Source organism: Notolabrus celidotus, chromosome 10 (genome assembly GCF_009762535.1).
Source record: "Notolabrus celidotus isolate fNotCel1 chromosome 10, fNotCel1.pri, whole genome shotgun sequence".
Classification (NCBI taxonomy): domain Eukaryota; kingdom Metazoa; phylum Chordata; class Actinopteri; order Labriformes; family Labridae; genus Notolabrus; species Notolabrus celidotus.
In genome coordinates, this window is record NC_048281.1 from 9,000,536 (window position 1) to 9,023,526 (window position 22,991).

The 22,991-nt window shown below is 40.2% G+C and overlaps 1 protein-coding gene across 2 annotated transcripts in view; it reads left to right on the forward strand.

Moving 5' to 3' along the window:
• Positions 1-22,991, forward strand: part of LOC117820450 (inactive dipeptidyl peptidase 10-like) — a 139,070-nt gene that overhangs the window by 108,617 nt on the left and 7,462 nt on the right. For both annotated transcript variants that reach the window (XM_034694224.1, XM_034694225.1), the window contains 16 exons: positions 556-637; positions 3,679-3,799; positions 4,166-4,320; positions 11,580-11,677; positions 11,768-11,891; positions 11,968-12,006; positions 13,242-13,349; positions 13,763-13,854; positions 13,962-14,009; positions 16,668-16,789; positions 17,750-17,797; positions 18,117-18,215; positions 20,784-20,853; positions 21,219-21,413; positions 22,503-22,557; positions 22,647-22,746. In XM_034694224.1, the coding sequence (XP_034550115.1) occupies positions 556-637; positions 3,679-3,799; positions 4,166-4,320; positions 11,580-11,677; positions 11,768-11,891; positions 11,968-12,006; positions 13,242-13,349; positions 13,763-13,854; positions 13,962-14,009; positions 16,668-16,789; positions 17,750-17,797; positions 18,117-18,215; positions 20,784-20,853; positions 21,219-21,413; positions 22,503-22,557; positions 22,647-22,746 (1,556 nt within the window). The remainder of the gene's footprint in view (positions 1-555; positions 638-3,678; positions 3,800-4,165; positions 4,321-11,579; positions 11,678-11,767; positions 11,892-11,967; positions 12,007-13,241; positions 13,350-13,762; positions 13,855-13,961; positions 14,010-16,667; positions 16,790-17,749; positions 17,798-18,116; positions 18,216-20,783; positions 20,854-21,218; positions 21,414-22,502; positions 22,558-22,646; positions 22,747-22,991) is intronic.

Below are 22,991 nucleotides of genomic sequence, written 5' to 3' on the forward strand. Positions count from 1 at the left end.
TCTTTTGTGATGGATTAAGATGATCCTGTTTGAAACCACCAGACTCATTTGATAAAAAAGTTCTGTTACCCTGCAGATGGGAGTTGTTAGTCCATCACTGCCTTATTCATTCTTGTATTTACTTACTCACTTATTATCAAGAGACAGCAGTGCTAAAGGTTAAATTAAGTATCTGGTCAATGGAGCCTGGAGGGTTAAAGTGAACACTGTCAGCTGTTCCTGGTTTGAAAGATGGTCTCTTACTCTAAAACAAAAGGTCTATGTGTGTAGGGATCCTCCCCAGGATGTTGTTAGATGCTTTAAATAACAGTATGGGACTCTCAGTGGTAAAAACAAGACTTTTAGTGGACGTACTTTGATCAAACACAAGGTGAACTGTGCAGCCGTTCCTCACTGTTATTGAAAAATCTAAATAATAGGGCCCAGGTTAAAAAACAAGGGTATTCCTCTGCACGGTGATACAGACTTTAAAACATGTTAAACTAACAGTATGTTCTTTCTCACACAGTGTGTGATGTCCTCTGTGTAACGTGTATATTTATGTCCTTGAATCAGAGAGGTGCGGGAGCTGAATCCTCCAGAGGTGTCTGATTCAGTCCTCCAGTTTGCCTCGTGGGGCGTTCATGCTCAGCAGCTGGTGAGTACGCTGCAAGGATAAACACTCATAAACGCTCTAAAATGAAGCGCTGGGATGAAAACTCTGAGCATTAGAAGGTGAATTCTCCTCAGTCTGCTAATGAAGTGTTTGTTGAGCTGCATGTAATATAAATAAGTGTTTTTTTTGTGTTGTGTGTTTCCTGTAACAGCTGGATGATAAGACGCGCTGTATGAGATGCTTTCTTGTTGAGTGCTGTGCTTAACTATCTCTGTGTTGTATCAAAGTCTGAGGTAGTTACACACAAATTGTGAACAACTTATTCATGACTGTAAGTACACACTGCCAGCAGATTTTTTTAATTTCCACATGTTTAAACCAAGAAAAGTAAAGAAACTCAGACAGCACATATTCATCTCATCCTAAACCAATGCTAAAGCTCAGTCGTGTTACAGATTCACAAAACACGGAGTTAAACAGAAACAGGTGTAATAGTCACTCATCCCTTTCAGAATATGTGTTAGCATGCATTGAAAAAATGCCCAGGTCAATGTGTGGAAATGCAAAAATTACCAAAAAAATACTTTGCTGGAAAATGTTTTTTTTAATTATTTGTTACATTTATTTACTTTGAAGGTTTGTTGGATATTTATTTCCGTCTTAAGTTTCAAAACTTTGGTGATTAGTAATGGTACAACTGCAGAGGAAAAGTGTTTAGTTAAATCAACAAATATTTAATTATCAGAACATAGAAAACCCTTTTTAATTTAACAATCCTTTAAATAATTATTAAAGCAAAAGTGACAGCCACTAGTTTGGAATTTTCTTTACATAACTGAATGTATGTATATCAAGAAAATCAGCTCAAATAAGCTAAATTGTTTTAGTTTAGGTAAAATAGGTAAAAATATAGATTTATTATTATTTATTTATTAAGACAATAAAAAAATGCATGAATGAATAAACACAATTTCTCTACCAGTGTTATATATGGATAAATGCTTGTCCTTTCACGTAAAATTTAAAATCCTGAACCATGCAGAAAGGTAGCAGTCAGTGTCTAATTAGGTGTCTTATGCAATATTGTGTAATGTATAATTCAGTGCATTCATAAAACTCTCTGTGCAGCGAGGTAAAGGATGATCAAAGGCTGTGTCTGAGTCGGGAGAAGAAACCAAACATCTTGAAACTAAACAATTATTTCAAAGAGAGTCCAGCAACAGTTCTAATGATCAAGCTGTTTCTGTGAGACATCTTCTTACACGCCTAAAACTCTCTGTGTAAGTAATGCCTCCATCGTGCAGAGTGTTATGCACGGAATAATCAGTCCATTATTTCCTCCACTGCTGACAAGGAAAGTAATTAACCATTTGATAGCATACTTATCTCGTTTCCTCAGTGTTTCCACCTGCCCTCAGTGAGAGTGTTTCAACAGGAAGGCCCACAGCAGTGGGTCAGAGCGCTAATGACAAAGTAGTTTTCATTACTCATGAGCTCTCCCTGCATATTTCCTCCGTGTTATCGGAGGATGAGTCATCACCTGAATGTGTTGTGATCAGTAGGCAGGTTTTCACTGTGAGATCAGCTCACCCGGTTCTGAATCTGTCAACAGAGACGCTCCTGGTCCTTCTGTGTTGTGCTTAAAGTTCAGGACTAAAGGCAGATTCTGCTGTTTTGACACGGTTTTGAATCATCTCGAGAGGCTGTAATTACTGCAACTTCACTGCTGAGGGCAAATGTTTCAGACCAGAGGACATTTTATGACACTGATAGGCTCATAATGTTTTCACAAGTGTCTGTCTACATTACTAAAAGGATCCCTGTTGAAGAAGATCATTTTTATGTTAGATCTTTTTTAAAGAGAGACAGTGGTAAACATCACTCTCTTTGAAACCACCATTGTCCTTTAAAAAGAGTATACATCACAGAACACGAACAAGAGTTTCTGGACTACCACTGTCTCCTTTAATGAGTTTATTTACATGCCTTGTGTTGGATGATAGCATACCCTTCAAAAGGACCAAAGTCACACAATCACGCAAAAAAAAACACTGACGATAAGAGGTAGCAGTGGACCTGTTCTTCCAGATAAGGAGATGTTATGTCTGTTTCTTTGATTTTTCTCTGCAAGGATAGTCATCAATATGCTACAAATATGTTAAATGAGTAAGTAAATAAATTAATAAATTAGAAGGCCCGGGTTTGAAAATACTGGATTCACATTCAGTGGATAAAAGGCTACAAATGCCAATAATTGTAATGTGAAAAATTTGAAAATGCATCTGGAAAATTCAAAAGAGTCAGATTTAACAGAAGCATATTGTATATTGTAAAAATATTGGGTCTGTTTCTCTGAATTAACAACACAATGATTTCAGAACTACAAGTTATTTTGAAATGAATGAACCAGATATGGTACCTCATCTGCACTCTACATGCTGTATATCCAGTATTTCCAGCTAAATGTCTCTAAAGTCACCACAAAGCCAGTTTGAAAACTTCTCAGATACATCATGTTAAATCCATGAAGCATGTCGTATCAGCCCAACTGAACTTGGAGAAACACTGTAATGTCTTGCAGATCTGAAAACACATCATGTCTGTAAAACTGCAAATCTCGAATGTGCCTGTGCACAATTGCCAAACTAGTAACTAACCATCTTTGTTGTTAGAATATGCAAATATCCCCCAGTGACACAAACCTAAACCAAAATAATTCTGGATTAAACTGAACATTCTGGGCATGTTTGCCTTCTTAAGTGGTTTAAATGAAAGCTTCCTCTGGGATTTAAGGTACCAGTGTGTTTCAGAAAAACAGATTTTCAATTTTCCACTAAGACTTTTCTCATAAATCTGCAATAATTGTCTCATTAATTCATAAGAACAGGATTTGTTATTTCAAGTCAGTGTAATGTGCTGCTAAAATGCAGCAGTGAAAACAAGCTGATGTAGTTTTCTTTCTTTTTTGCTGTTAGAGGTTTGAGTCTGTGTATGTGTGCCTCATATTAATCCACTCCGATGAGTCACTTATCCCACTTATTGATAATGTTTATATTGAATAATATTAATGCTCTGTCCCACAGATATACATATTTGAAAACAACATTTACTACCAAACGGACGTGAAGAGCAGCTCGTGGAGGCTCACGTCCTCAGGTCAGGAGGGAGTCATCTTTAATGGCATCACAGACTGGCTCTATGAGGGTAAGACAAAGTGCTGAGTCATGAAATCTGAAACAGTGGATTTAATTAAAGCTTCTTTTCAATTATACAATTATTTCATCTTTAAATTGGCTATGGGACTCACAGGGCAGTTCGTATCAATTAACAATAAATAAATCAAGTAATTCCTCCAAGAATTCCATGAATGACGTTCAATTTGCTAATTATTTTACAAGACATCACTCGAGATATAATGTAATAGTATATGATTATTGCAGTTAAAGATAATTGAATAACTTGAAATGTGAAACACAAGAGAAAAAGAAAGGGAGTTAAATGTTGCACCTGGCAGAAGTCTTAAAAGTACTCTCACAGATCAGGTTGCATGATTTGTCTCTGTGTCTCCAGAGGAGGTGCTGCACACACAGGTGGCTCACTGGTGGTCACCTGACGGCTCCAGACTGGCCTACCTCACCATCAATGACACCATGGTTCCTACGATGCTGCTGCCCCGCTTCACAGGCTCTCTGTATCCAAGGGGGAAGGAGTACCCGTATCCAAAGGTAGATCTCAGAAGTTTCAGCAGCGTGAAAACTGTCATTAGTTATGTCTTTATTTACTCTCAGTGAAAGCTGGGTGTGAAAATGACTTCATTACATTGATATCAAATCACATTTCATTAATGTTTATTACCTTTGGTCATATGTTGTATTCAAAGTGACCCACAACAAGCACATTCAAGGATAAACATACAAATCAAAATAAGAGATGTTAGCTAGTCACACGTTTGTGCTCCCATCTAAGATTCATAGTAGGGTGTCATTTGCATAGCTATGGCTCAAAAAGCTGCTTTGGTTGATAACAAAGTCTAGGGACGTGATTTAAAGAAGAGGAAGGGGACCCAGAGCAGAACCATGCGGAACCTCAGAAGCTATAGGTGATGGTTCAGGGTCAGTTTCTTTGAAAGCTACTGAGCTTAGAAGCTCACCTTCCTTTAAGGAGTCCAGCATGAAACAAGGATGGCCTCTCTGGCAGTGTGGAGTTCCCCTATGTTGGCAGCATTTGATATCTCTGCAGATTGGACAGCCGTTAAAAACCAGACTGAGGGTCAAGAGGCCTGTTTCAGTGTAGATATACAGACAGCGAGCTCACCACAGAGATAGAGCTCTGCAGTTCCTTACAGGGGTTGACTGTAAGTTTCATAAGCCTCCTTACAGAGCCCAGACAAAGCTCTGTTACGCCTTAGATCCACCTTGTTGCACTATATAAAAATACAAGCACAGCATGGGGAAAGGAGAGTAGTTCCACTGCTGTAAACAAACATCAGTAGCTAAACATTTCCAGTCATATTTCACCCTCTCTGATCACAGCATGAGCAGATTTAAATAATTACTTCTCACTGAAATCTGACTGCTCATGACTTCCTTTACTGTGCAACAACCTTACAGCACTGCAGAATCTCAAATCTAAGCAAGTGAATGTTTTAATTAACCTCAAAATATCTCATTACACTTCTTTAAGACAAACTTACAACTGAGAAGTCCAAACATTTATTTCAAGATAACTAATAAGGCCTGAATTCACTGAACAAATAAAGCGTCTCACATTAAAGGCACTGTGAGGAGTTTTTATGAGGTGTTGATTCTGGTGACCACTTTAGATGAAATCAGTAGTGATTCTTTAGGATAAAGACTCCATTTCCCATGAGCACCTTTACTTACTGTGGTAAAGATGTGGCTCATTTGTTGTGGAAGCACATGAATGAATCGAGATATTCTTTTTAATACCTCTTTTTTTTGTCCACAACAACTTGTTGCAGGATGCAGAGTGACGAGGTAATGTATTCATTATCAAATTATGAACTGTAACATAACGACTAAAATTTGTACTGTTAGCTTACAAAAGACGTCCAGACATACCGGTTTAACGTCACCCGTCACAGCCCCGGTGTCGTGATGCGAGCTCCGATGTCATAATAATTACCTGAAAAACAAAAAAAAAGAAAATGATCTCAAAACAGAGACACTTACGGGCGAGAACCACATATTGACTGCGTTTTTTTGCAGGAAATTTGACCACAATTTAGGCCCTAAAATTCACTCTAAAGAAAAAACTAATCTTGCAGCTGATAAGCTCCTTTACTCAGTAGGTCATGAAGAGGCATCAGCATAAGAGTGGGACATTTCAAATCAGTTAAAATTCCTCACAGTGCCTTTAATCATAATGACATATCTTGACCAGAAGTGCTTTCTTTTATTTAACCATTCTTTAGTTTCCCTTGGTTGTTATTCAGTTGTCCTTTCTTGCCTTGTAGTGTCTTTCTCTACCCTTGTGTTCTTGTATTCCTTCTGTGTGAAGTGTTTCCTGTCTTGTTTTGAAGGTATTGCTCCTTGTGTGTCCCTCCACATTGATGCACTCCATTAGTTTCCCCTGTGTCCTGTGTGTTGTCTCTTGTGTTTGCTGTGTTTTCTGGCTTCCGGCGTTCCTTTTGATTCACCTTCTTGTGCCCCCAGATGCTTCCTTGTGTTTTCGTTTGGACCTTTTGGATTTTGTTTTGCAAATTTGAAACTTAGTTTTGTTTTGCCTTTTGGCTTTTTGTTAATGAATCTAACCGTCTGCATGTGGCTCCTCCCTCCTTTGCTACACACTTGACCATACACTTGCTAAGAATTTGGTTTTTGCAGTGGACTACTCTTTAACCTGCAAAGGTATACACTTTCCTTAACTGCAACTTTATTGTATCAAACCAGCACCATAAATAATACTCTTCTCTTCATAAGCTTATCTATTAAGGGTACTGAACCATTTTGATGGTTAATTCATGCTTTATTGACTTCCCATGTTGCTGCTGTTGGGCTCTGCAGCACTGGGAGGGATCGGAGAATGATGTGCTTTAGAATGACAGCCTAACACAGCCCCCATCCTTTGATGCAGACCTTAAGTGTTTTGAATGTCTCTCAGACGGGAGGCGGATGCTGGAAAACTGATGGAATAGGGGTCGTAGGGTAGACGGGGAACTCATTTGTCGGTTCATAACCATAGATGGGGGATGGAGATCATAAGAGGGCATCTAATTAATGAAGCACCACACTTCATCTTAGCTTTGCCCACACAGTGTGTAAATCTGTGTACACACATGCACACAGTGGTTCTGTTGTTCTATCCTTGTGTGGGGTCAGTTCTGTAATATTGCAGGACTTAACGAAGCAGAGATTTAATTGCGTTCTCTTCCTTTTGTCTCTGAGATCACTGATTCAGTCATACTTCTACTTTAGTCTCTGGGGGGTCAATTATTGTAGGTATCTCCTTGCAAGTCAATAAACACAGTAAGGCCCTTTAAAGCAATCTCAATGGGTATCTTATGTCAGAAAACTGTATCCAATGATACCTTAGCACATATTTGGTTGTTAGACTTAGTTTCATTGGTTTATACAAGAAAATATTGGAACATAAAAACCATCATCCCAACCGCTAGATCAACAGAGATTCTCTTAATGCAACTCTAAAGACACAGAGGTAAACTACTCAAGGCATCAACAAGCTAACATCTCTTAAAAAATAAATATTACATGGTCTTTTTAAAATATCACCTCTGCTCTGTTTTCCACCTTTAGTGTGTTTACATGAGCAAAGGTCTGTTTTGGTCTGTGTTTGAACAACAGCTAGTTAGCTGGTTGGTCATCTTTTGGAATATTGACGGTAACACTTTGGCTTTATGATGATGGATGAAAGGTTAAAGGGATCAATGTCCTCAACCGTTTGTTTTGAGGATGTCCTTTGTGATATATTCTCAAAGGCACAGTGTGTAGAAACAGGAATATTTGGCGATATCTAGCTGTCAGATTCCAGATTGAAACGCTCCCTTGCTCACCTTGAGGACAGGAAGATCCTGTGATACCTGATGAGTATGATCCTCAATTTGTCACTATTTTACTATCAAAAACATCTATCAAGAACAGATTATTTTGGCACACAATAACAACCACTCTAAATACTCTCTAAATACAAAAACGTGTTTGCTACTAGTTTGTCCATTATGTGCTGCTTTAGTAGTATATCACAAGATGTCGGCCTCTATGGAAAGTAATCTCCTCCCATGTAGATATAAAAGGCTCATTCTAGGTTAACAAAAACAATAGATTTTTGTATTGAGATCATTTTGCACAAATACAAACAACTTGTGAAAATTATAATCAATTTCTTCCACATCTTCTCTGCTAAATGCTGCTAAATTATATGCACTGCACCTTTAAATAATTAAGCTATTAAAAACCCCTGTAGGAGTTTTCAACTGGTGGTGAAACACATTTGAAAACCATCAGTGACAAGCTTGACAGTTATTATTATTAATGCATGTGTTAACACTGAGGGGGTAGATCAGGTTAGATGGAGTTGTCCCTCAGGGGTAATTTGTCTTTGGCTGTAGTGCATAAAGAACATAGAGGTCAGTGCATTTTGATTTCATATAATAAACAGCACAGCAACCATTAAACAATCAAGTACAGGTAAAATACTTTAAAATATGCACAATAATAAATATGATGTAAATGTCTGAAGCTGAAATAATCAGAACTAGAGTAAAACCAGGATAAATCAGTGTGCCATGGACTGCTTGCTCAAGGATCAGATTCAGCTTTTGTTTTTCCAGCGTTCAGCGAGATTGAGGTCAGAAGGAAAAAAAGATTGAATCAATTGCTTTTAAACTTACAGGCTCAGGAACATCACCTGGAAGTAAGAGTTTATATTCGGGATGTAATGTGACAAGTCTCCTGTGATTTTATGTGCTTTCCCTTCATGAATGGACTGAAGAAACGGCTGTTCCCTCCTCCTGATCACTGTCATGGCTGTTTTAACCACATTGTTGATTATTATCTGATGATACTTTCCAGAACTGCGTTATAGAATGCAAACATAATATTGGTGCACACACACACACACACACACACACACACACACACACACACACACACACACACACACACACACACACACACACACACACACACACACACACACACACACAAGGTCTTAGTCTACAAGGAGAGTCTCTGAGCCAGCCTCACACACAGATATAGACTAGCTTAATTTAATGTCCAAATGTGTGCCAAGAAATGTGTTTGTTGTCTGGGCATACTGGGTTTGCTGATTTACTTAGCCAGGGATACATAACTGCGAAATAAATGCATTGTGAGAGTTTTTAGTCAGATAATAATAACACATTTAGTTTAAAAGGGTATTTCTCAACACTCAAGGCTACTTTACAGAGGGATTAAAACACAATAAATAATATAACACAATAAAATAAATAAAAACAACAAGCAAAGTAACACCGAGTTAAAATGAAGAAGAGAAGTTAGACAGGGAATGCAGTTTGAAACAGATGGGTTTTGAGTTTTGATTTGGTCCCATGGTGCTGAGACGGGCAGAGGACACAGAGAGATGGAGGGAGGAGGAAGACCTGAAGGAGCAAGAGGGGGTGACAATGTGGAGGAGATCAGACAGATACAGGGGGGAAGGTAGTGAATGGCCTTAAATGTATACAGGAGGATTTTGAAGGAGATTCTGAAATTGACCGGGAGCCATTGAAGCTGCTGGAGGATGGGGGTGATGTGGTGAATGAAGGGGGTTCTAGTGATGATGCGGGCTGCAGAATTCTGGACCAGTTGAAGCTTATGAGTGAGTTACAGTAATCAATGCAGGAGGTGACGAGGCTGTGTACCAGGATAGCAGTGGTGTAGGGGTTAGAGAGGGGTGGAGACGATTGATGTTACAGAGACAGAAGTATGCAGACCGGGTTATGTTATTGGTGTGAGAGTGGAAAGAAAGTGAGCTGTCGAGGATGACACCCAAACTCTTTACCTGAGGGAGGGGCACTGTTGAGCTGTCTACGGTGAGGGAGAAACTGTCAGCTTTGGATAGGGTGGATTTAGTACCAATGAGGAGGAGTTATGTTTTATTGCTGTTAAGTTGAAGGAAGTTGGAGGTGAACCAGGGCTTGATCTCAGAGAGGCAGAGGGTGAGGGCGGAGGGTGGAGTCAGGTTTACTGGAGAGACAGAGCTGAGTGTCATCCGCAAAGCAGGAAAAGTGGATGCCAAGATATTGGCAAGTGGGAGAAGGTAGATAATGAAGAAGAGGGGCCCCAGGACAGAGCCCTGGGGCACACCTGAAGTGACGGGGGAGGGTTGTGAAGTGAGGGATTTGAGTTTGATGAACTGAGCGCGGCCTGTGAGGTAGGAGTGAAACCACTGCAGGGGGGTGTTAGTGATGCCTATGGAAGAGAGTCTATTAACGAGGATGGGGTGAGAAATGGTGTTGAAGGCCGCACTCAGATAGAAGAGGATGAGGATGGAGTCAGCTGCCACTAGGAGGTCATTTGTGATCCTTATTAGGTCTGTTCCTGTGCTTTGGCGGGGATGGAAACCAGACTGGAATTGTTCGTAAAGGCTGTTACTGGTGAGATGGGAATGGAGTTGAGAGGCAGCAGTTTTTTCGAGAATTTTGGAAATGAAAGGAAGATGAAAAGAAGATGACACTACTTACACGGGACTTCCACCAGATCCATGTCCGGTCTGTCTCTGATACACTACTGGCCGGCTCCGAGCTCTTTCGTCCGTCAACACCCACCGTTTGCGTTTTCGGAACTCAGCACTGAGCAGGACCGCCGGACAGCTAGAGTCATGCGACCGAGGATTTCCCGCAGCAATCACTGAATCAAGGATTCTCCTCCTCCTCTCCTCATCCATGTTGTCTTTATGGTCCTCTGAAAACCTCTGACCTGTTGACTCCAGGCTCCACTCAAATTGACATTTTGTCGTCATAGTTAAGTTAAAAACGATCTAACGATAACATTGAGTGTTTTATTCTGATAACTAACCGGATGTTTTCATTTTTTTTTGGTGCATGACTTCCTGTCCCGCTTCATCTGCTCTGTTGAGATTGATGCGTCGTGTTCTGGTATCCGGCAAATGTAGAAGTCTTGTGTATCTGATCTGGAGGGCTCGACCTACCGGATCAGAGACACAGCTGGAATGCAATGGAGCGGTTGCAGTGGGAGTTAACAAATTGACTAGAATAGAAACCTGTCATATCTGGTGCTGTGACAAATTGGAGACAGACCAAACATGGATCTGGTGGAATTTGGCCGCTAGACTTGCACAGGACAAAATCAACATATAAAAGAGGAACTGGTCTCTCCACAGGGGGCGCCAAAACTGGCACAGAAAGAAAGGTTCTCTCAGGAGCATTAGACTCATCAATCTTGTCAGTGTTTGGTCATCCTGTTGGTGTACTATAAATGACTTAATCCTCTTTACCCATAAGTATCAGCAGAGTCAGATGTGTTTGTGTGTATTTTGCAGGCCACATACAGTACAGTCATTTTTAGTATTTTATTCTGTAGAACAGTAAGAAGCTATTCTAAGTTCAGACTGAGGAGGATTGGAGTCGACACAAATATAACCAAAAGAAACCAGAAAGCATAAGCGTGCAATAGATACTGTCATCTTAGATGTAGGTTGTGCTGTATTCTGTGAGATCTCCATTTCTACGTAGACTAATGAGCACTTTTTTCTGAGACTTCACGGAGAGAAACTCGCTGACTTGCTCCAGGGCCTGCAGAGAACACAGCAACACAGTTTGTTCCCTACATGTTTCATGTCCTGTTGGCATTGTTTATTATGACAGAGTATAAAAATAGTAAACCAGTGCAGTGGGTTGTCAGATCTAGATATAATTGTTACTGTGCCTGCATCATGCTATTGCATCCTAACTTGAAATGTTTATGTATGTAATGAAGCTTTATGTGCTTTCTTTCTGCCTCAGATGGGGCAGATCAACCCCACCGTCAGGCTGTATGTGGTCACTGTAGATGGGAGCTCCATAACAACAGAGCTGAGACCTCCTGACAGCTTTGAGAGGAGGTATGTAGGATGTCAGCACGTTAAAGAAAAGGATGTCACTGATGTGCATGTGACTTATATCCTCTATAAATCTCTTACATATGTTTGCAGTGAGTACTACATCACCATGGTGAAGTGGATCACCAAAGAGAGGCTGAGTGTGCGTTGGGTGAATCGAGCTCAAAACATGTCGATTCTCTCCCTGTGTGATGTCACAACCAGTGAATGCACAAAGGTGAGGAAGTAACTTATTCTAAAGACTTTTTAATATACATTCATTGAAATGTTCTGACTGGATCTCATCTGTCCAGAAACACGTGATGACATCTGAGAAGTGGCTGGATCGACAGGTACGTGCATCAGCTAAGAGATGATTTACTATCTTTAACATGCACATTTATAGAACTTTCAATCTATTATCAAGAAAAGTAAGTGTCTCATAAAAAATGTCAAGTCTCATTCAAAAAGTAATCTTTTTCAATGAGAGGCAGACTCTCTGATTCTGCAGAGAGGCCGTCCCTCTGCCTTTATTGTGCTGTGTTGGGATCTCTAGGCATCGTTTTTTGGCTGGCTGGTGTGAAGCCGTCAGCCAACAACAGTATTCAGTGTGAGGGAGAGAGACCATAACAATGCTGTGAGCGTCAGCAGGCATGCAAAGAGAGGCTTCTGGTGTTAGTGACCCGGGGAGCCAAAGTGTGATGCCAAAATGACAAAGCCAACCTGATTTTTAATATCTGAATCCTCATTTATATCAAATTAGACAATGAACACAACTTTGGGTGAAAGGATACTGTGTCTCTTGAGATGATTTGGTAGATCCATAGACTATGAAACATGGACGTAGTCTCAGTGACATCACCCATTGGTTTCTAAAGAGGCGTTATGAACTTTTGATCAATCTAGAAATAAAAGGGGTGCAGCCTGATTAACAGCCAAGACATGTCCATCTTTTAGCACACTGACGACGCCCCTAATAATGCAAATGTATGCATTACTCTTAGCAGCACTATGCATTAAAAAAGAATGCATGCATTAAAGCATATGTGTATATGAGCTGTAAAAAAATAGCCTTTTAACATAGGACTTAGCAGGGATTCCTTTGCTTCTGGAGGTGACACTCCAGGAACTATGGTTGGTTTCTTTTCGCTCCAGCATTGGTTTAATTTTTCACCACCAGAGGCTGCTACTAAGATTGAAGTAAAGGCAAAGAAACTTTCAGATCAATCAGAGCCTTCATCGTTTTTATATGATGACTCATCTAAATGCAGCTGGTCAGCTCTGTTGTTGGTAAAGACATAACCATAGGTGAGCTGGCTGACTTTATTGAGTTTCAAGCTCCTCCCAACCAGGAAGCAGAGAAGCAGGTAGAGGAGAGTCAGAGGAGGTGGATATTTTTCACAGCCAAAAACATGCCAGAAGCCATATTTAGATTTTAAAGAGATGTCACTGCCCTTCATTTTTAATGTAACCCTCTAAGACAGTCCAGCTAAACATCTGTAACTGTCTCTTTGTCCTGTTGGAGTTTCAGGATGTTTTCCAAGACATTAATCAATTATTTCTGTGTTTGCTGTTTATCTTTCCCCAGAATGAGGAGCCAGTATTTTCCAAGGACTGCACAACTTTATTTGTCACGATGCCCTTAAAACAGGGCGGTCGTGGTACATTCAGCCACATCACCGTGATTTCCAACCAGGTAGAACTGTCACAAACTTTATTATTTTACAAAAATGTAACGTTTGTTCTGTGTTTAACTGAAGCTTTTAATGTCTGAGTGCTTGTGCCTTGTGGTCGTTCCTTATCTCTCCTGTCCAAAGTAATTGTTCGTAGTCTTCATACGACTCTTTTAGAAGCCTCATGTTATATTATGTCTGTTTCCTATTTCCTGAACACCACAGAGTTAAGCGTACTCTCTCTTGAATTAATTAAGAAGAGTTGTAAATGTGCAGGAGGCTCTAGGTTCTGATGAACAGTAGTTCTGTTTCTGTGGAGATAAGTGAACAAAAGTTTTAGAAAAGTTCAAGTGAAGACCAAAATGCTTCTTAATGCTTTCCTTAAATATAACTAATGTATCCTGTCTGTGTGTGTTGTATTCTTTCTTGTTCTTAGTCCGAGGTTCATGACGTTAATCTTCGTCACCTGACGTCAGGAAGCTGGGAGGTGTCTCAGATTCTGGCCTATGATGAGAAAACAAACTCAGTGTAAGCACGAGCTAAGACCACACTGTTTTGACATGGTGGAGTGTTACACATGATACAAAACACAGATCATGAGCTGTCAAATAAACGGTTCTTTCTGTGTTTCATAGCTATTTTCTAAGTACAGAGGAAGGATCAACACAGCGACAACTTTACAGGTAACACAAAGAGAACATCATCAATCATTCAGGCAGAGTTTGACATTTTTTAAGGTACTTTTATTGTTGACATTTCCATAAAATCCTGCCCACTTTCTTTAAAAAAACATTTAAGTTTAGCAAAGTACTGCACAGTGAATAAAAAAGCAATGAAATACATCAAGCATATGAGAAATGAATAACACTGTAATACAAATAAAAACATGTAAAATATAAAAACACTAGTGCACCAGTTTGGCTTACGGCCAAATTCCAGCAAATCCGTGTCTGGTCCGTCTCTGATCCATCATGGCACCGGATCTGACAGGTTTCTATTCCTTTCAATGTGTTAACTTTTACTGAAGCTGCTCCATTGCATTCCGGCTGTGTCTCTGATCCGGCAGGTCGGAACTCTCTGAGTCAGATACGCAAGACTTCTATGTTTGCCGGATGCCCGGAGCATGACGCATCAATCTCAACAGAGCAGATGGAGCGGGACAGGAAGTCAGGCACCAAAACAAAACGAAAACATCCGGTTAATTTTCAGAATAAAACACTCTGTGTTAACCGTAGATCGTTTTTAATTTAACTATGACAAAGTGTCATTTTGAACAGAGGCAGGCCTGGAGTCATCAAGTCAGAGGTTTTCAGAGGCTGACAAAGACAGTGATTGTCACGGGAAATCCTCAGTCATATGACTCCAGCTGTCCGGCGGTCCTGCTCCGTGCTGCGTTCCGAAAACGCAACGTGTGGTAGTTGACGGACGAGAGAGCACATAGCCGGATCCAAACACGGATCTGGTGAAAGTTCTGTGTTAGAGGTTAAATCACATGCTTCACATACAGAGGCTTTGGTCCTCAAAGCAGACAGTCCAGGCCCCATCTCCAACCTCCCGTTCCTGTCAAAGATCCTCGAACGCACTGTCGCCACCCAGCTCAAAGCCTATCTTCACTCCAATCAACTGTACGAACCATTTCAATCCGGATTCAGAACTCATCACAGCACAGAAACAGCCCTTCTCAAAATCACCAACGACCTCCTCCTCTCATCCGATAACAACTCCCTCAGCATCCTCCTCCTCCTGGACATTAGTGCAGCTTTCGACACCCTCAATCACTCCATCCTCCTCACCCGCCTTCAATCTTCCCTCGGTATCACTGGCACCGCCCTCTCCTGGTTCAAATCCTACCTCTCTGACCGCCATCAGTTTATCAGCATCAACAACCTCAAGTCACGCACAGCCCCCCTCTCTCATGGTGTCCCCCAGGGTTCAGTGCTTGGTCCCCTCCTCTTCATCATCTACATGCTCCCTCTTGGTCACATCATACGCCGCCACGGCCTCCATTTCCACTGTTATGCCGACGACATCCAGCTTTACATTTCAACCACATCCATCACCGCTGCTTCCCACACCACCCTCACAAACTGCCTCACTGAAATAAACTCCTGGATGCAAACAAACTTTCTCAAACTCAATTGTAACAAATCCGAAATTCTCATCATAGGCCCAAAATCCCTCACTTCCACCTGCCCAGACTTCTCACTCACTATTGATAAATCCACTGTTTCAGCATCCACCCACATCCGTAACCTTGGTATCATTTTTGATCAGTCACTTAACTTTCAACAACACATTAACAATATTTCAAAAACTGCTTTCTTCCACCTCAAAAACATCGCCCGTCTCCGCCCCTCCCTTTCCTTCACAGCAGCTGAAACTCTCATCCACGCCTTCATCACCTCAAGACTCGATTACTGCAATAGCATCCTCTACGGTACACCCAACACCCTCCTCAACAAATTACAATACATACAAAACTCAGCTGCACGCCTCCTCACTCATACCCGCTCCAGAGACCACATCACCCCAGTCCTCCAGAACCTCCATTGGCTTCCCATCCCCTTCAGAATACAGTACAAGATCCTACTCATCACCTATAAAGCCCTCCATAACCTAGCTCCCTCCTACCTCACTGACCTTCTGCAGCCATATAATCCCTCCCGCAACCTCCGCTCCACCAACGCCAACCTCCTCACCCCTCTCACCAAACCCAAGCACCGAACCTGGGGGGACAGGGCCTTCTCTGTCGCTGCCCCCACCCTCTGGAACTCTCTCCCCCAACACCTCAGATTCTCTCCCTCACTCACCAAATTCAAATCCGGACTCAAAACACACCTATTTACAAAGGCTTTTAAACTATAATTGATTGATTTTTTTTCTTGTTTTGTTTTATTTTGCTGCCTTGCTTTTCTTTGCTTTCTTGCACTGTTCTCCTTTTGCTTCCTATTGTATAATTGTATTTTCATGTAAAGCGCTTGGAGAACCTTTTAAAGCGCTTTTATAAATAAAATGTATTATTATTATTATTATTTGTGTCAACCTGCGGCTCTTTGCTGCAAGCCATTCTCTCCCCCCAGTGTCCTACTCTATCCACTGTCTTATTAAAAAAACAGTGATGAATTAAACCACAATGGAAAACATAAAACACTCTCATGCTCAGTTTAAAGGTCAGTAATGTGCTGCAAATTCTGCTACAGTGGAGTCACACACACACTTTGAATTTTAGATACAGGTTTGTTCAGTTTAAGACCAACCCCCTGTATGGAGAAATGATCAACAACTATCTGCATGATCAAAGTTGAGAAGATACAGAGTGTTGTTTCTATCTCCCCTCACAGAGTCTCCACTGTGGATCCATTACAGAAAGAATGCCTCACCTGCTCGCTCTTCAAGTCGAAGTGCACATACTACGACGCCGTCCTCAGCCAAAACTATCAACACGTTCTTCTGAACTGCAGAGGTAAAAACAGCACCTTTATTGACTTCAGGTAGCTTGGACCAGTTTGTCTCTGTTGTAACGTGATTGTAGAAGAATTGTGTACATTCAGTTAATTCATAAATCTAATCCTCAACACTTCTTCAAACTCTTGTTGGTTTATGATGAGCTGGTTTCCAAAATGCTGCCAGAAGACTTTGATAAAAGTTGATATGTTTTTTCGGATTGTGGTCAGAGTGAGATGTTTTAGTCTTAATCTTTGATGGTTACTGAGTTGAGTCATTGTATCACATTTAGTCATGTATTTAAAAAAAGTTTAAACATTCATAAAAAGATCTTCACACTGAAACACTTCAACAAGTATTTTCTGATCCAGTTTAAAGCTGTGGGTTCACTTTTCTCTACAAGGATAACCACAGATAATATCGCAGTGTAAAACAGTGTAAGAGATGAATTATTTGTCTGTTAACCAATAAAATATAGTTACCTTACCTCTCATTTGCTGCATAAAACAGATCGTCATGCAAACTTAAAGCCTCTGACCATAAATGTTTTGTTTCAGCTCTCATGTTGTGCATTGATTCTTTAATCTGGTTTGTTTCACAATATTTCACAACTCTCCTTTTTGATGTGTGTACATTAGATGAATATTATCAGGTGATCTCACCGGTTTATAATGTCAGTGTTGAACATTATGTCCTTTATTTTCATTATAAGCTGCTGATGCTACCTCAAAGACAGTCACAGAGATGATTACATCTAAATACTAAACAAGTGACTCCAACACATGCAGATGAATATTCTGTGGCACTTATCTTGTGCACATGTTGCTACATTTTATGTCGATGCATCGTGATACGTTAGCACCAGTGCAGAATCACCTTACAGGATCCTAAAGCAGACCATAGTGACTCTACTGAAGGCAGTTGTTTCGTTCTTTTCACATTAAGGTCTGGTAAAGCAATAATCTCTTTCCCCCCTCAGGTCCTGGAATACCTCAAACTACCCTTCACAAACTCAGCGATATGAACAGTAAGTTCCCTGGCACAGAGAAAATGTCTGTCCCATGCATCAGGTATTTATTCATAACGGTTTAGAGGATTGATTTTTCTTCAAGCAAGTGTGCTGGTAGTATCTGTAAATTGCATTAATCAATCATCTAATTTAGAAATCAGAAAACAAAATTATGAGCCGAAATCTCAGATGGTCAAAAAGTTCACATCACCCTGTCTGAAAGTTTCTTTATTGTTAAGACTTAAAATGTAACTAGGGCATGGTTAATAATGCAGGACATGGCTTTTTATTGTTTTCATTTGTTTTCTTCTATCTGAAGTAATTGTTCATCTTACAGATCACAAAGCAGTGGAGAGCAACACAGTGCTGATAAATGTACTGAAAAACAGAACAATACCAAAGTGGGAGAAGAGGACTGTTCAAATCAACAACTTGGGTATGAAAATGCTCTCAAGCTCCATAAAATATTATGTTGATTTATTCTCATAATGTTCTGATGTTGTCTCTCTAACCGTGACCTCTAGACTTACCAAAAAGCCAAATATTTAAATAGAGGCATGTAAATTCACGCAAGTTACGGTAGGGGTCATTTCAAGCATAATACAGCATATCGACTGTAAACTCAGGCTCACTTAGATCTTGAATTCAGAACATAGACTGTATAAATGATGGACGTAGTATCCATGACATCACCCATCCGTTTCTGAAGTGCTGTTTTGAGGCTAATCGTCGGTAGGAGCCATATTGGAAATTCTGAACTCAACCAAACTGCTATCGAACTAGTGTGAGGTAAAGCGGCGGGCTTTGAGCCTCCTAGCTAATAGCTGCAGTGTTCCTGCCTGTCAATCAAGTCAGCTGTGCCTCTCATAATGGAAAACTTGTAATCGTAATATCTTCGAAATTGCCGCGTCATGAAAAATTTGCCCTCGCACAGTGTGTGCCAATAGAGAAATGAGCTATCCAGACTACACTCGTTTTTTGTACGTGGCTGTAAACATGTTTATTTCTGCTGTAAAGATCAGCTTTTTTGAATAGGTGTGCAACACTTTCGCACAGGCTTCAATTCTCACAGCTGGAGGATGCTGCTCAATGTTCCTGAACCCTTCCTTCATGTCCATTTAAAAACATTAAGAGTTGAGATAAATCCATTGCACATGATGACTTGTGATAAAACAGGTGTACTTCTTTTATAGCAGATTATGAAATATCCCTGGAATCAGGAACATAACAATACATTGTTTAATTATAGAGCAAAGCTCGACATATGGATGCAATCCTTTATTCTGTGTCCAGAATCACAGACAAAGTAATGGACATAAGAAGAAAAATATGAGTAGAAACAAAGTCAAATTAGAGCTGCTTACTCACATGAAACACTTGGGCTGATTCACAAAATGATTGCACAGCTTTTGTAACCTGTGTAACTGATCCAGAAAGACATTGTCTGTTTCATAAAACATACACAAAGGGTTAAATGCTCCCGAACTGATATGTCATTGTTGTTGTTTTTTTTTTACATGGAATGAACTATTCTGGATTCAGTTGCAGCAAATGATGCCCCTATCTAAACTAATGAACCTAAATGCAAACATCTGCTAGTTCACTAACACAGGTGCTATTAGCCATTTGCAGTTAAAGTGATTATTTTACCGTCTGATGAGTTTGTAGTGACTGCATAGGGATCATGCATTCAAAAGTTTTGAGACAGATGTAATCAGACACAAAATAGGAGCAAACTGCACAGAGCTGCAAAACTTTGTTGGCATCTTTGCACTTGAATATTATTAAAACAACTTCCTTTTTTAGTCCATGAGACGGAGCAAATAGCCGGGCAAACGGATGCAGTTCTTGGGGCTGAAAACTCCTGCAATCCATTCTTAGTTACCTCCCCCTTTGTGTATTACCATTATTGAAAGATTTATATCTGTTGATTCCTAGTTAATAAGATTATGCTGCGGTTGTCGAGGCCAATCAGGCAGACATGCTGTGTAGCCTTGAAGTCCTTTTTATGAAGTACATCTAAAAAACTAATGTTGTTGGTTTCCATCAGAAAACTCCTCAAACAAAACATCCATGTCAATCAATCAATCAATCTTTATTTGTATAGCGCTAAATCACAACAAACGTTATCTCAAGATGCCTTTACAAACATAGGAGGTCTAGACCACTCTATGTCAATATATATCTAATCTATCAGAATATATATTTAAAAAAGAAATGTTCATCAAAGACGACAGATTGGCCATAATCCTCCTGTCAGCCACCACCTCCACAGGGTCCAGGACTGAGCTGGCCTTTTTCACCAGTGTGTTCAGTCTTGCTCTCCTGTATCCTGTCCGCCCACAGCAGGTTTAATACTTCCAATGTGGCGTTTGTGTCCGGTGTTAGCACTGTTAGCATGGTGCTACTCTGCCAGTATTCCTTCTGGTCCTGGGTTAGCTCGTCCACCTTATCGTAGATAGATCTTACATTCCCTCTAATGGTGGGTGGAAGGACAGGTCGATGTCGTCTTTCCTTAGCTTGCACCTCAATACCAGCACGTCCTTCTTGCCTCCTTCTCCTCAGCTCGCAGGGAACATCGGGCCTAGCATCGTTTAGCATCAACATGCTACGGGCAGCTAACAGCTGATCTCGTATGTAAACAATGTTACCATGTCAACTTCTTTGTTCCACAAACTCTGTCCTCACATTTCTGTGTATCAGTATATTTATATTAAATTGTTGCACATTCTACCATTATATGCACATAATATAAAAACGTAGCTTAAGTTTGAGGCAAACAAAATCACAACCATCCCACCAACTACACACGTTTATTCTTCTGAAGCTGTAGTTTTGATCTGACCTTGCTTGCAGCTTTGATGTATTCAAAGGGATAAATGTACTTGCAGAGCATAACAAAATCACAATGTGACTCGTGTTTTACCATCATAATTTATGCTTTCATCCGTACGAATGACACAATAAGAAAACAATGAAACTCTGTTGTTGTCTTGTTTTGCAGCTCTCCGTCTGGAGTTAATTGTCCCAATAAAAATGGATGAAACGAAGGAGCACCCGCTTTTACTGATGCTGTGTGTAACTTTTCTTTTGAAATACATTCACACGTTTACAGAGGACCTCTTAGGGCATGTTTTATTGCCTCATTTGAAGTGTTAAATAATGCAGGATCCTTTTATTGAATAATTTATCAATTGAAAAAGCTACAATAAGAAACAAATACTTGGAAATGCAATAAGCCTTCCTTCCTATCTTGCTTTTTTCACTACCAAAGTACAGAAGTATTTTAAAATAACTAATTAATCCAAGGAAAAATAAGCTCAGCTGACTAGTCACAACTACTAGATACTGTTCTTGCAATCAGTGACGAGGTGATTGTTTTTTAAGGGATCTCAAGTCCCTGTTTTCTGCTTGAACTCCTCTCTCTGTTCTTACACAGTGACAGCGCCCCTGGTGGTCAAGCTGTGAGTGACCGTTTCTCTCTCGGCTGGGACTCGGTGCTTGTCAGCTCAGACAGCGTCATCGTGGCTCGCCTGGACGGCCGGGGCAGCAGCTTCCAGGGTCAGACGATCTTGCATGAGGTCCACCAGAGACTAGGGACTGTGGATGTTCAGGATCAGATCAAAGTTCTGGAGTAAGTTTTTCTGATTTGAGAAGGTTTAAAAGTCTTTTATGAGATTAGTTTAACAATGACCAGGGTTCATAAATACTGCCAATCCCTGGCAGTCCTGTATTTGGTACATGTTGTCCTCATGTTGTCAGAGGTTGAGGAGAGGCTTCCTTGATTTACTTAAACAGCATTTCTTCAGTTTCAATGCCTATACAGTGTTGCTGTTTGTGTTTACTTTGCATCTGTTTTCTTCAATTTGGTCGATGCCTCTGTCAGTCAGCTCCTTGTGTGTTTTGACATCTAGCTTCTGCACAGCTCACCCTCTTTTCTCTGCTGATGACTAGTTAGCCATTAATCATCAATCTAAAGTTATATTTAAAATATCCTCCATGTTGTTTAAAGATGCTATCAGAAATAAATGTTTTTGCCAAAGTGTCAACAGGAAGCGGTGATGTCATAAACTTTATAAATGTGCTGGACTTGTTTTTGCTGATTGATTTGATATGGAGTGTATAATGTATGTATGTTCCTGGCGTTGCTCTTGCTATTCAGAATGAATTACCATTGTTGGGTGTTCTGACCAATCAGGAGCAAGTATTGAACACAGCCATGTGATGAGTTAGAATAATAAGAAAATACTTATGTGTCCCTCAGCAGCAACATCTAACTAATGTACGTATATCATATGACGATGAGATGAATTATGATCCCAGCAGCTCCCGGGGCTTCCTGTGGAAAAAGTATTTTCCTTCAACCAGATGACCAGAAATCAGTGATGCTTATAGATCCCTCTTCCTGTCAGCAACCCCCACAAACTTCCTTGCTGTCAGAACCTGCTAACCTCAAGATTTTCAGTCAAGACCAATATACTAACTTAGAGTTTAAATGTAAAAGTTTGTAATTTGTTTACTGACTGATAAAAATATATATTTAATGCATTCACAAGGACAAGAGCCCACTGTCTATGGAAACACAAAGAGAAGATTTGGCACCAAGAAGATGGAACAAATAAAAGAATGACCATAACTTTGGAACATACTTTTTACAGCATTATCTCATTATGAAGGTATATCTTTCTTTTTACTGCTTATTTGACTCACTCTGTATTTGCAGGTACTTGATCAGGCTACCGTACATCGATGTCAACAGAGTTGGAGTTTATGGAAAGGTAACAAGGACTTTATATCCACCACATAAAGCTTAAAGTTTCTTACCAAACACTGATTGATTCAGGCAGCCATATTGTTTTTTTTTCAGGCATATGGAGGATTCCTCTCCACTCTCCTGCTCCTCTCTCACAGCTCTTTGGTCCATTGTGGCATCGCTGTAGCTCCCATCACTAATTGGAAACTCTACGGTAAGAAACATTTATGTACACTTGCACTGACATTTACTTCAATATGTAAAGGTTGTCTTAAACCTAATAAGATCCTTTAAACTTCACACTAATCTCACAGTTTTACTTGGTATCAGACTTCAAACTAAATTCTTAGAAGGACATGTTCGTAGAGTTTAATGTAACTAAACAGCTGCTCCGCTGATTCATTCTGTCAAACAAACCTAAGAAGACTAATAAGAAAAGCAGAGCAACATTAATCCTCA